The sequence below is a fragment of the Galeopterus variegatus genome, unplaced genomic scaffold, assembly GCF_000696425.1.
Source record: "Galeopterus variegatus unplaced genomic scaffold, G_variegatus-3.0.2 Scaffold3018, whole genome shotgun sequence".
Taxonomy (NCBI): Eukaryota; Metazoa; Chordata; class Mammalia; order Dermoptera; family Cynocephalidae; genus Galeopterus; species Galeopterus variegatus.
In genome coordinates, this window is record NW_007729129.1 from 18,265 (window position 1) to 31,134 (window position 12,870).

The 12,870-nt window shown below is 35.5% G+C and overlaps 1 protein-coding gene across 2 annotated transcripts in view; it reads left to right on the top strand.

Moving 5' to 3' along the window:
* Positions 1–12,870, top strand: part of WDR17 (WD repeat domain 17) — a 38,633-nt gene that overhangs the window by 6,737 nt on the left and 19,026 nt on the right. For both annotated transcript variants that reach the window (XM_008583732.1, XM_008583733.1), the window contains 6 exons: positions 1,718–1,873; positions 4,437–4,501; positions 8,301–8,433; positions 10,383–10,474; positions 11,488–11,587; positions 12,564–12,703. In XM_008583732.1, coding sequence (XP_008581954.1) covers positions 1,718–1,873; positions 4,437–4,501; positions 8,301–8,433; positions 10,383–10,474; positions 11,488–11,587; positions 12,564–12,703 — 686 coding nt within the window. The remainder of the gene's footprint in view (positions 1–1,717; positions 1,874–4,436; positions 4,502–8,300; positions 8,434–10,382; positions 10,475–11,487; positions 11,588–12,563; positions 12,704–12,870) is intronic.

Sequence of the window (12,870 nt, forward strand, 5' to 3'; positions counted from 1 at the left end):
TGCTTCTTTACCGCATGGCCAGGCTGCAAAGTTTTCAAATCTTTACACTCTGCTTCCCTTTTAAATTCTGGCTTTACATTATGCCTTTGCTGCCATAACTCAGAGTAGACTGTTAGAAGTAGCCATGCAGACTCCTTAATACTTTGCTGCTTAGAAATTTCTTTGGCCAAATGCTCTGGTTCACAACTCTTAAGTTCCAACTTCTGCAAAGTCCAAGAGCATGGACACAATGCAGCCAGGTTCCTTGCTATGGTGTAGCAAGGGTTATTTTTTGTCCAATTCCCAATAAGTTCCTCACTTCTATCTGAGAACTCATCATCCACATGGCCTTTACTGTCCACATTGCTATCAGCATTCTGCTCGCCACCACATAAGTCTAAGACATTCCAAACTTTCCCTCGTCTTTTTCTCTTCTTCTAAGTCCTCCAAACTCCTCCAACCTTTGCCCATTACCCAGTTCCAAAGCTGGATCCACATTTTCAGGTATCTGTTTTGCAACACCCCACTCTTGGTACCAATTTTCTTTCTTAGTCCATTTTGTGTTGCTATAAAAGAAATACCTGAGACTGGGTAATTTATAAAGGAAAGAGGTTTATTTGGCTTATGGGACAGCTGCATCTGGCATGGGCCTCAGGCTGCTTCTACTCATGGTGAAAAGTGTCAGAGAGCCAGCGGGTACAAGCAGATCACACAGCTAGAGGAAGCAAGGGAGAGGAAGCAAGAGAGAGAGAGAGAAGGTGCCAGGGTCTTTTTAAGCAACGAGCTCTCACAGGAACTAATAGAGCGAGAACTCACTCATTAATCCCCCTTCCTCCAGGGAGTGCATTAATCCATTCATGAGTGATCCACCCCCATGATTCAGTCAGTTTCCAGCACTGCCACATTGGAGGTCAAATTTCCACATGAGTTTTGGAGGGGACAAAACATCCAAACTCCATCAGAACTCCTTGAAATGCTTTATCTTTATCCTAATACCAGATTACTGTGACATATGGGCTATTCTGATTTCAGAGAACCTAATAGGCTGTATTCTGGGATATGTTTTATTAAAACCAATCACAGTATAGCTCTTAATGAATTTCAGTAGAGAAATATTAGTTACCTTAAACCTGGAACAATATCTGGTACTACCACCACCAACAACAAAAAACCATCCTGGGACCAGAAAGAAAAAAATAGCTTATATATTTTCTGAAATATCAATAGTTAACTGTTAGAGCACAGAGAGAATTGGGTCAGATATGTGGATCTGATGGTCATAAAGAACAGATTTTTTCATAAAGAGGAAGTACTTTTTAATCACAGACTGAACACCTATTGACTATAACTGCAAAATCTACTCACAGTACAGTGGCCAGTTAAAGTGAGCCAGTATTTTTTTTATTTTTATTTTTATTAGGGGGTCTTTATATATTTTTGACCAGCTGTATGTTACTTTATCACTGCCTTTTCGCCTCTGGACTTCTATATAACCACAACACCTGAAGAGTTTTAAGGACAGTGGCATTCACCCTCTTTCATTCAGTCTTCTTCCTCCATCCACACCAAAATATTATGTTTAAAGAGGTATCATTTTATAGAGAAAACATATTGTTTTTAAATATTTAATTTCCAGTGGTATATGCTTTTAAAATATGTATCCATATATTTTTATTACCATGTTATCACCAGCTCTTGTATAACAATATTTTTAAAATTGTATTTTCTTTTTAACCAGTCTGAAGCCCAGGAGCTAACAACAGTCAAGATGTCTAAATTTGGTGGTGGTATTGGTGTACCTACTAAAGAGGAAAGACTGAAGGAAGCTGCTGAAATACACTTGAGATTAGGACACATTCAAAGATATTGTGAACTTATGGTTGAACTGGGAGAGGTAATATACTATTAAAGTAAAATTAATGAATTTAACATAGTGTTTTAAATATTAAAAATATACTTAGTTCTAAATATTAAAAATATGAAGTTTTTTTTTCCAAATATAATTGATTCTCTGCCAGTCTGATTAATATCAGGAATATATCTTAGGACAGTAGTTATCAAGGTAAGGTCTCTAGGCTAGCAGCATCAGCATCACTTGAGAATATGTTAGACATGCATGCCCACCCCCAGAACTACAGGATCAGAAAATCTGGGGATGAAGCCTAAAAATTTGTGTTTTTACAAACCCTCTTAGTTATTCTCATGTATGCTTAAGTTTGCGAACCACTGCCCTACTCTAGAATCTTTACTTTTTAAAAATAAAAAATAAAATAACTATGTTGGGGCCGGCCCGGTGGCGCACTGTATAGTGCGCCGCTTGGGAAGCACGGCGGCGCTCCTGCCCGAGGGTTCGGATCCCACATACGGACCGGTTCCCGCTCACTGGCTGAGCGAGGCGCGGGAGCAACGCCGAGGGTTGCAATCCCATTGCCAGTCCTCGGTCCGGTATGGGGGCGACACTGAGGGTTGCGATCCGTTGCCGGACACGGAAAAAGACAAAAAAAATAAATAAATAACTATGTTGTCTAATTTGCTCACAATTGAATCCCCATGCTAATACTACTTGTCATAACTAAATCACACACTGGCTAGAAGAGAGGTTTCCACTGAAGATCATTCTGGTAAAGGATGCGCCTAAGGCACATCCTGATTTTTTTATAGAGTTCTGAATCAACGAAACAGATTTTTCAAAAAAGGTTAGAATGAATCGTACTATTTAAAATTAAGAATAGTGGCTACCTTTGGTAGGTGGGTAGTGACTAGAATGGAGCACAGGGGAGGAAGGGGCTTCTGTTTCTTGATCGTAGGTTCTGGTTACATGGATATATTCAGTTTGTGAAAATTCATTGGGTTTTTCCATTTTCTGCATATGTATTTTAGTCCAACAAAAATTCTCCCTCTCCCCACCCTGCCAAAACAAAGGTTGGAATGGCATGGACTCATTTCATAGTTTGTTATTTTTTTTTTCTTCCTTTTTGTCTTTTTTTGTGACCGGCAACGGATCGCAACCCTCAGTGTCGCTCCCGTACCAGACTGGGACCGGCAACGGGATCGCAACCCTCGGTGTTGCGCCCATACCTCGCTCAGCCAGTGAGCGGCTGGTCTGTATGTGGGATCCGAACCCTCGGCGGGAGCGCCACCGCGCTTCCCAAGCGGCGCACTTTAGCAGTGCCCCACCGGGCCGGCCCCATAGTTTGTTATTTTTGAAAAGCTCTAAATTAGTCAAATTTGTAATTACAAAATGTAATATTAAGAATACTAATATTAAGAATACTTGCAAATGATGTAAAATAAAACTAAACACTATGGTTACATTAAAATATATAAATATTAAGTTTAACTCACCATTTTACTTTCCCATATACTTATAGACAATGAATTACTGCTTGGCCTAAAATAGTAAAATGTGTCATTTAAAAGTTCTATCAAAAAGGCATTGTAAATTTAAAAGTATTTAATTTAGGAGCAATGTAAAAATTTTATTAATGAAGTAGTAAAGAGTTGAGTTTAAAGTTACTTTTTTAACAGGGCATTACTAGAAAGAACATCTATCAAAAAGTCAAGAGAAAAGGGATGAATAAATTTTGGTGAAACAATGTAATTCTTCTGCAGTAGCAGTCCGATATTTAAGATATCACTCATATGAGACGTAGAAACAAACAAAAAAGGTGGTTCTTATAGAAGTAAAGAGTAGAATAATGGTTTCCAGAAGGCCCAAGTGGGGAGGAGGAAAAGTGGTGGACTAATGGGTGCAAAACTATGCTCTCTACCCTAAATGAATCACTGTGTAGTATATGCATGTATGGAAACAACATACTGTACCCCACAAACATGTACAAGTAAGTGTTAAAATATTTGTAATTAAAAAATAAATAAAATGTTAAATTCAGATAAAAAAATAAAATATGAAGAGCAGTATTATCAACTATAAAAGAAAAAATGACAGTAAATAAAACATAAAAATGAGTAAGGAAAGAATAAAAATAGAAATAAATGGCATATTTGTCAAATATAAATAGTAGTGAGATAAAAATGTTAGTATTAATTATTTTGAACATAGAACACCATGGAACAAATTACTCTAGTGCTGTGTTAGAAGATGAGTTAACATGTTTTTCAAAATACTTCAGTTGCAATTTGTTTTCTAACCTTCTTTTCTCTCCCTCCTTCAGTCCCTTCATCTTACCTTCCCTCTTTTTATCTCTTTCTCTCTCTTTAGGATTGAGATTGGATTTTTTTGTGCAAAATAATAGAATTTTAAATATCTTATTTTATGTTAAAATATGTTAATATTTATCTTGTGTGAAATGTATGAGATAGAATACAAAAACATTCCTGGAAATCCAAGAACTCTAAAAATTCTGTATTATAAATATGAATTCATAAAGAGTCTTATTAAGAATTACTCAGTGCAATCAAAATAGATATGCTTCTGCTCTTCTTGCCTTCTATTCTAGTGGGACAAAGCCCTGTCAATTGCACCAGGGGTCTCCGTGAAATACTGGAAGAAGTTAATGCAGAGGTAAGACAGAGAGTCTGTTCAAATATCTTAAAATCATATGTTAAAATAAAAATAATATATAAACATGGTAGTAACTCTTGAGATTTTTTTATTATTTTGTCTTAAATAATAACTGAATTTTGTATCTGCTAGTACAATAAATTAAATAAGTTGGTTACAAGTCATCTTGGTGTTCTTTTATTTGGCCTGACCTCTGATGAAGACATTGGAAAGCAAATTTCCCTATGTCAAATCAATGGAGGAAAAAATAGATCAGCAAACATGCTCACTGATTAGTGTATTGTGATTGAAATAATAAATGATAAGATTTTCTGAAGGTTACCAAAAGCTTATAGAATAGTATTCTATACATAATCTCAAAAATTATCTCTGTAGCCACTAATTTCTGCCATTTCCTCTGTGGAAATAAAGGAGGTACTGATGATAAACAAGGGTCTGGCCACTGAGGAAACTTAGCTAAATATCTTTGTTTCAAAATGCAGTAAACCAAAGAGAGTTTTTCTCAGGTATATTAGTTTTCTAGGGTTGCTGTAACAAATTACTACAAACTGGGCAGTTTAAAACAACAGAAATTTATTCCCTCACAGTTGTGGAGTCTAGAAGTCCCAAATCAAGTTGTTGGCAGAGTTGGTTCCTAGTAGAGGCTCTGAGAAAGAATCATTTCCATGCTTCTCTCCTAGCTTCTGGTATTTCCCAGGAATGCTTGGCAGCTAGGGACTTATAGACTTACCATTCGAATCTCTGCCACATCTTCATATGCATTATCTCCTGTGTATCTCTGTGCCCAAATTTCCTCTTCTTACAAGGACAGTAGTCATATTGAATTTAAGGCCTGCTATGATCCAGTATAACCCAATATTAATTTAAACAATTATATAAGCAAAAACCCCATTTCCATATAAATTTACATTCACAGGTATCATGGGTTAGCACTTCATATCTTTTTGGTGGACACATTTCAACTCACAACATATAACTTTTGTCTATTCTATTCTATTCATTCAACAATTATTTGTTTAGTGCCCCCTATGTGCAAATCACCATGTAGGCCTGTACCTTGCTTCTGGCATTGAAAAGAGAAATTTTTCTTTTATGGGATATGTTTTTTTTTGTTTGTTTTTTTGTTTTTGTTTTTTGTCTTTTATCTTTTTCCGTGTCCGGCAATGGATCGCAACCCTCAGTGTTGCCCCCGTGCCGGACCGGGGATGGGGATAAAATCATCTGCTACTCACACACATGAATAAGACTCAATTAAAGGAGAAGCATGAAGTCCAAAAGGATTAACACATTTGCCATGGGAAAAAAGACTGCTTTCTAGCATCTGCTCTCCTAACAATAAATTAAGCAACAGACTGGCTCTAGCCCTCAGACTGTAGGCTGCCTATCCTAACTTTAAGAATCCAAATATTTCTAAGTTTCTGTACCCTCATAGCAATTATGAATGTTACTGCTCCCACTGAATCCTTAATAAAGTCAAGTTAGCAGAGGATATTTATTTCATAAAACATTGTTTCAACATCAGCAAAAACTTAATTGAATGCTGTGTATGACCAAAGTATAGTCACTCAGTGTTAATAACTTGTAGAATGAAAGTAAAAATTATTTTGTATTCTATATAATTATTGGCATTACTTTTCTAGCATCTAGTAATATTAATATGCCGTTACATTGCTTTATATGGTATCTATGGGTTTAAAATTGGCATGTCCTAAGATGTATTGTAACAGAGGAAACCTGACCTAGACTGGATCATTTAAACTTAGGTATAAAGGATAAATAGGATAGAACCAAATGAAGAGGCTAGAGAAAGCATTCCAGGCTTACGAAGCATAGTAAAGGAACGAAAAGGAAGCTACTGTAGCTGAAGTACAGGAGGCAGGAGGAAGTGGCAGTGCCAAGCTAGAGTGGAGAGGTAGGCAGGAGCCAGATGTTTTAGGGCTTTGTAAACATGTTAAGCTTTTTTTTATCTTTTCTTTATCCTAAGAGCAATATAAAATATTAAAGGGTTTTAAATAGGTTAGAAAGTGACCTGAGCAGATTTTCATTTTGAAAGTTCACATAAGCTGAAATATCAAGAACAGATTAGTGAAGGTATTAGCAGATATGAGGAGACCAGTTAGAAGTCAATTAGAATCAGCTGAGTCCAGAGTCAGCAGTAGCAGCGTGGAGGCCTTACATGGCAGTGGGGTAGATGGAGAAAAGTTGACAAATTTGATATATTTAGGATATAAAATTAACTGGACTTGGTAATAGAGATGAGGACAATGTCACAGATAATTTCTAGTATATTTGCAAACCTAAATTGAAGCTGTTGCTATTCACTGGGATTGAAAAACAAAACAAACAAACAAGCGAAACCTTAGAAGAGGACTTGAATTAAATGGGACATAAGATTATTAGCTCTTTGGATATATTAAGCTTGAAGTTTCTTTGTGATTTTAGTGACAATGTCAAATAGGCAATCTTGACTCTGTAGTCCAAGGACGAAATCTGGACAGTATGAATGGTATTGTTGACCTTAGTAAGAGTGTTTTGGCAGAAGGAAGGAGACTGAAGCAAGATTAGAAGGGTTAAGTGGCACAGGGGAGGGAGGGAAGGAAGGAATATAGACAACTCTTCCAGCTCAATTTAATTTATCTTTGAAATCCAGCACTTGATTTTCTCTGCTCCTTAGTCCATATGGTGGCGAAGGAATAGTCTCCCACAGCTGCTGAATTTATATATTATAGATCCGGCCATTCAGAGAGATTGATTGGCAGTTTCTCAGTCCTACTTTCAGATACCCAAAAAGGTAGAATATCATTTCTAAACAGCTTGTTTCTAAGCAGCTCTAACAAAGAAATCAGGGTCACATGAAAACATAGCTGTTGGGGAGTACCTTAATGACTCACTATTCATAATGAGCTGGGCAAGCAACATAAAAATTATCTACTCTGTCTACCCAAAGATTACAAATTGAACTCTAGTGTAATGCAAATACAGTGTAAATTAAATAGACCAGAATATTTTTAAGCAAAACTGAGGTTAAACATTAAGGGTGGAATTAACTAGGTTGGTCATTGAAAGAACACCTGGGACTTAGATAGGAAAAGAGACACACACACAGACAGTGACAGGTACAGAGACAGATATACAGAAACAGACACATGTACGTCTTTCACATGTCTTTCACAGTGTTCCAAATCACAATGCCCTTTCCCCCCTTACCTATCTGGAATGTTATTTTTCTTAAACTTTCTTTCTTGAGCCACTTAAGATATTCTTCATTTTAATGTCAATATTTATGTTCTTGTATTGTCGTTTGTAATGATTTTTAAGCTACTTGAATTTAGATGTTCTCTATTTATTGCTATGCTCACTAAAATGTTTTAAATTATTCTGTCTTTAACAATGTGGACACCACATATTTGACTATCCTAAGTGAGAGTAGATATCCCATCACACATATCTGCTTAACAACTTATATTCAGATAAATACATTGCCCATTTTAATAGATAAGCTATATTCGTATTAAAACGTAAAATGTTTGGGGCATTTAAAATATAAAAATATTTTAAATATGAAATATGTAGTGTTCTAAAGGCAAACAACCACCTATAGTATTTATTATTTTATGAAACTTTTATTTGTCTTCCATACGTGATTTGATTATAAAATTTGTGGGTTTTTTTAAGTGATATGCCAAAGGGCTTTATGAAATTCACTAGAAATTTTAGATATGCTTTCAGAAAGTCTCAGTCCAACCAAAAAGCTTGAAATTTGTATACTGTAAAATAAAAATTGTCCTTATTTTATTAGGAGAGCTGACCAATTAATCCAGGAAGATAAAGATGATGTCATTCCGTACTGCATAGCCGTTGGTGATGTGAAAAAACTGGTCCATTTTTTTATGTCAAGAGGTCAGCTTAAGGAAGCTCTGCTTGTTGCACAGGTACAACCATGTAACTGTACAAGCCACATATATTGGTGGGTGGGCAGGTAGAAAGGAGAAGATTGTGTTGACCAGCTTGCCTTTACATGATTGACAAAGTCATAGATGGCTTGGCTTTTGCCCCCTTCCCTAGCCTTCTTTTTTTTCTTTTTTTATTGGTTATGAATATTCATGAGATACAAAGCTGACTGTCACTCCTCATGCCCAAGATGTGAAGGCCAAATCTGTACTGGCAACATGCCCATTACCACAAATTGCGATTGTACCCCGTGTCTCCCACCCAATTATCCCCAACCTCCCTCCCCCTCCCGCTATCTCTCCATGCCACTTTGTATCCCTAGGTATGTTCTTTCCCTCTGCAAGTCCAATAAACCACTGTGGTCTTTCCTTCCTTCTTTCTCTCTTAGCTCCCACTTATGAGTGAGTACATGTGGTATTTATACCTCTGTGCTTTGCTAATTTCACTCAACATAAGTTTCTCCAGGCTCATCCATGTTGTTGCAAATGGGAGAATTTCATTCATTTTTACAGCAGAGTAGTATTCCGTGGTGTATATATACCAGTTTCCTTATGCAGTCATCCATCAGCGGACATTCAGGTTGGTTCTATGTCTTGGCTATTGTAAACAGAGCTGCGATGAACATGGGAGTGCAGGTATCCCTTCAACATGATGATTTCCATTCCTCTGGGTACATACCCAGAAATGGGATTGCTGGATTGTCTCTAGTTGTTTGAGAAGCCTCCATACTGTTTTCCATAGTGGCTGTACTAATTTACAGTCCCACCAACAGTGTAGGAGTGTTCCCTTCTCTCCACACTCTTGCCAGCATTTGTTATATTCACTGTCTTTTTGATTATAGCCAGTCTAACTGGAGTGAGGTGGTATCTCAGTATAGTTTTAATTTGTATTTCCCTGATGATTAGTGATGTTGAGCATTTATTCATGTACCTGTTGGCCATTTGTATGCCTTCCTTTGAAAAATGTCTGTTCAGCTCCTTTGCCCCTTTTTTAATTGGGTTGTTTTTTTTTTTTTTTTACTGTGTGATTGCTTGAGTTCCTTGTATATTATGGATATCAATCCCTTGTAGGATGCATAATTAGCAGAAATTTTCTCCCACTCTGTAGGTTGTCGTTTCACTCTGTTGATTGTTTCCTTTGCTGTGCAGAAACTTTTTAGTTTGATATATCCCCATTTGTTTATTTTTTCTTTTGCTGCTTGTGCTTTCAGGCTCATGTTCATAAAGTCTGTGCCCAGACCTAGTTTCTGAAGTGTTTCACCTATATTTTCCCTTAGTAATTTTACAATTTCAGGTCTTACACTTAAGTCTTTTATCCATTTTGAGTTAATTTTAGTATATGGTGAGAGGTGCATATCTAGTTTCATTCTTATGCATATGGATATCCAATTTTCCCCGCACCACTTGTTGAAGAGGCAGTCTTTGCCCCAATGTAGAGCCTTTGTCCAGTATCAGATGGCTGTAAGCATGAGGGGTGATTCTTAATATTTCAGTCATACTATTTTTGTTCTGGTCACAATTAACTTAATTTAGATAGTTGAACATAAAAGCATCTCTGAACTCTGAATTTTTCACGTGCTGCTGAACGATTCTTAATATTTCATACTATTTTTGTTCTGGTCACAATTAATTTAGATAGTTGAACATAAAAGCATCTCTGAACTCTGAATTTTTCACGTGCTGCTGAATGTTATATACCGTGCATTTGAACAATGTTTTTAGTAATGATTTACTTGAAATTTCATTTTGGTACTTTCAATGGAGTTAACACTTTATTTCTTTTCAAATTCTAAGGTTACTTCCAAATTGTAGTGTAAATTGCAAACATGATTTAGGTGTAATTTCCTCAAAATAATATTCTGAAATTGGTCAGTTTTCAATAATTACCTAAAGCTTATAAACAATTAATTAAAGATTTAATTAAATTCTAGGCTGCATGTGAAGGAAATATGCAAACCTTACATGTTTCTACCCCTAAAGGAGCTTTAGATTCTGATGAAATCTACAAGGAAGACTTTAATGAGTGAGTGATTTATTTTTTGTTTGGGGTCAATATTTTTATGGTTGGTTTTCCTTTATGAGTTTTTGAGAGCCATGTAGTTCATCCTTCCTTGATTGCCTCATGTCTTCACATTTCTTACCACGATATAGTTCCACTAGAGCATCCATCCCTAGATGAATAGGAAAATGTCAGGCATGTAGACATAGCCTACACACATTTTGTGTAGCTTCCAGAAAAGCAAAATGCATTTCAGTACAGAGATCACAAATAAAGCAGCTAAATACTTGAAAAGTGATCAAACCTGTTGTGGAAAATGGGCAGGGAAAATAAGGTTGGCTGCTTATTAATGTTTCACTATAAAATCAGTATATACATATATATATATATATATATAAAATATCACAGTAATGTAATTCATAATCCCATAACCCTAGTATTAGTGTGTAGAATAACATTTAGTCTTTTTTTTTAAAGAAGTCCAAATAGTTATTTTAAAAAAGAAATAGGAATTAGAATTTTTCAGCCTTTCAAATTTTTAAAAAATCTAATAATCTAGAAAAGGGTCATGAAATACTAAGCAAAAAATGTGTTCGGACAAATGTATTTTTTCCTGGATCTTTGCTGCTATTCTCTGTCATTGCTAAACTTGGCATTTTAAAGATCTAATATGCACTAGCCATATTTTGTATACCACCTAAATTTTGAAAAATTTCTTTTCAACCAGTAATTCTTCTAAGGTTAATTGTCCCTACAGCTTCATCATTAATTATCCAGTGCAGGATGGTAAGTTTTGAAAATCAGGCTTTTCTTCTGACAATTGTGGAGACTGTGGGGAAGGGTGGACTTATCAGATCACATACTTGGAAAGACTGCTTTTCCAATTTTTTTTTCTAAAAATAAAGCTCCATACTTAAGTGAATGATGCCAAATTAAATCCTGCTTTGTCCTTTAATCACCCTTACAAAAGGTCATTAGTTCACTTTTATTATGGAATTCTTGTTTTAATTTACAATATATGCTTTTTTTCTTTCTAGGCTCCTGCACAAAGTCAGTAAAGAACTGGCAGAATGGTATTTTCAGGATGGTCGAGCAGTACTAGCTGCATGCTGCCTTCTAGCTATAGATAATATTGAGGTACAGCATTTCAAATTGATTTATGAGAATGAAAAGCTCTTTAGATGTGTCGTGTGTATGAGAGGAAAAATATGGTCACTTACTTCCTGTGGAGGATCTAGTTTTGGATGTTTCCAAGCCTGAATGATTGAGTAATTACATGCCTAATAACGCGCACACAAACTGTACAGACCATGAGCTCATTTGTCTTATTTTTAATCACAAGATACATACATATAACAACCTTTCTTTAAACATTTCATCATATAAGAAGAGAGAGTTTGGTAAAGGGAAAAAAATCACTGGACTTGGACTCAAAATATCTGAGTTTCAGTTCTGTTTCTGTCACATACTGACTTTGGACATGTCAGTTAACTTCTTAGAGAATTAAAAGTCCTCAACTCTAAAATGAAACTACGAATACCTACCTTACCTATTTCATGTATAGTTGTTAGGATTACAAGAACTAATAGAAATGAAAGCACTTATTTTTAAGTATACTATAATATATTCTTCACAAGTTATATTTTAAGGGACTTTCCACTTGACCCATTAATGTAATAAGGAAAGTATTAAATAAATGTATAAATTCTATTTGTATTTATCCTTAGATATACTGACTTTAGGGAATAATTGACAATTGTTGTATAATCTTGAATAAGCTTTTAAGAATTTATATTCTTTCTGATAAGGAGACTGAAGGATATGTTGAAGATGTCATACTGCAGAGTATTGTTAATTACAAAAATAAGAGCAAGAGTTCTAAACTTAAATTCTGACCTGATAAAATTTCCTGTATGTCGCATTATCAGCTTTTCCATTTGAAAATTGCAATTACTATTACATAGGTACTTTATAGGAATATTACAGTCAATATTTTATAAGAATAATTGGTTTATAGGTTAATACTACTTTATCTACTTTATGAGCTTGGAAGGGACTGATGATCCTACCCAGCATCTATGCAACTGAGGAAATTATTTTCTTATTGAGCAAGCTTGCTATGGCATACCTGATTCGGGGAAATGAACTGGAATTGGCAGTCTGTGTGGGCACAGTACTAGGAGAGTCTGCAGCACCAGCAACCCACTATGCCCTAGATTTACTGGCAAGAAAATGCATGATGATTCCAGTATGGTAAGAGTTTCTAAATTTAAAGAATAATTTAATAGTGATGGAATTCACTCTTTTAAGTACTGTAAATTACATCTGATAAGTTGTATGTTGGGAGAATGTAGGATCACTTTTTTTCATAAGGGATAAGATTATGGGAGGAAATGGTGATATGGGAATGAAGTAATATT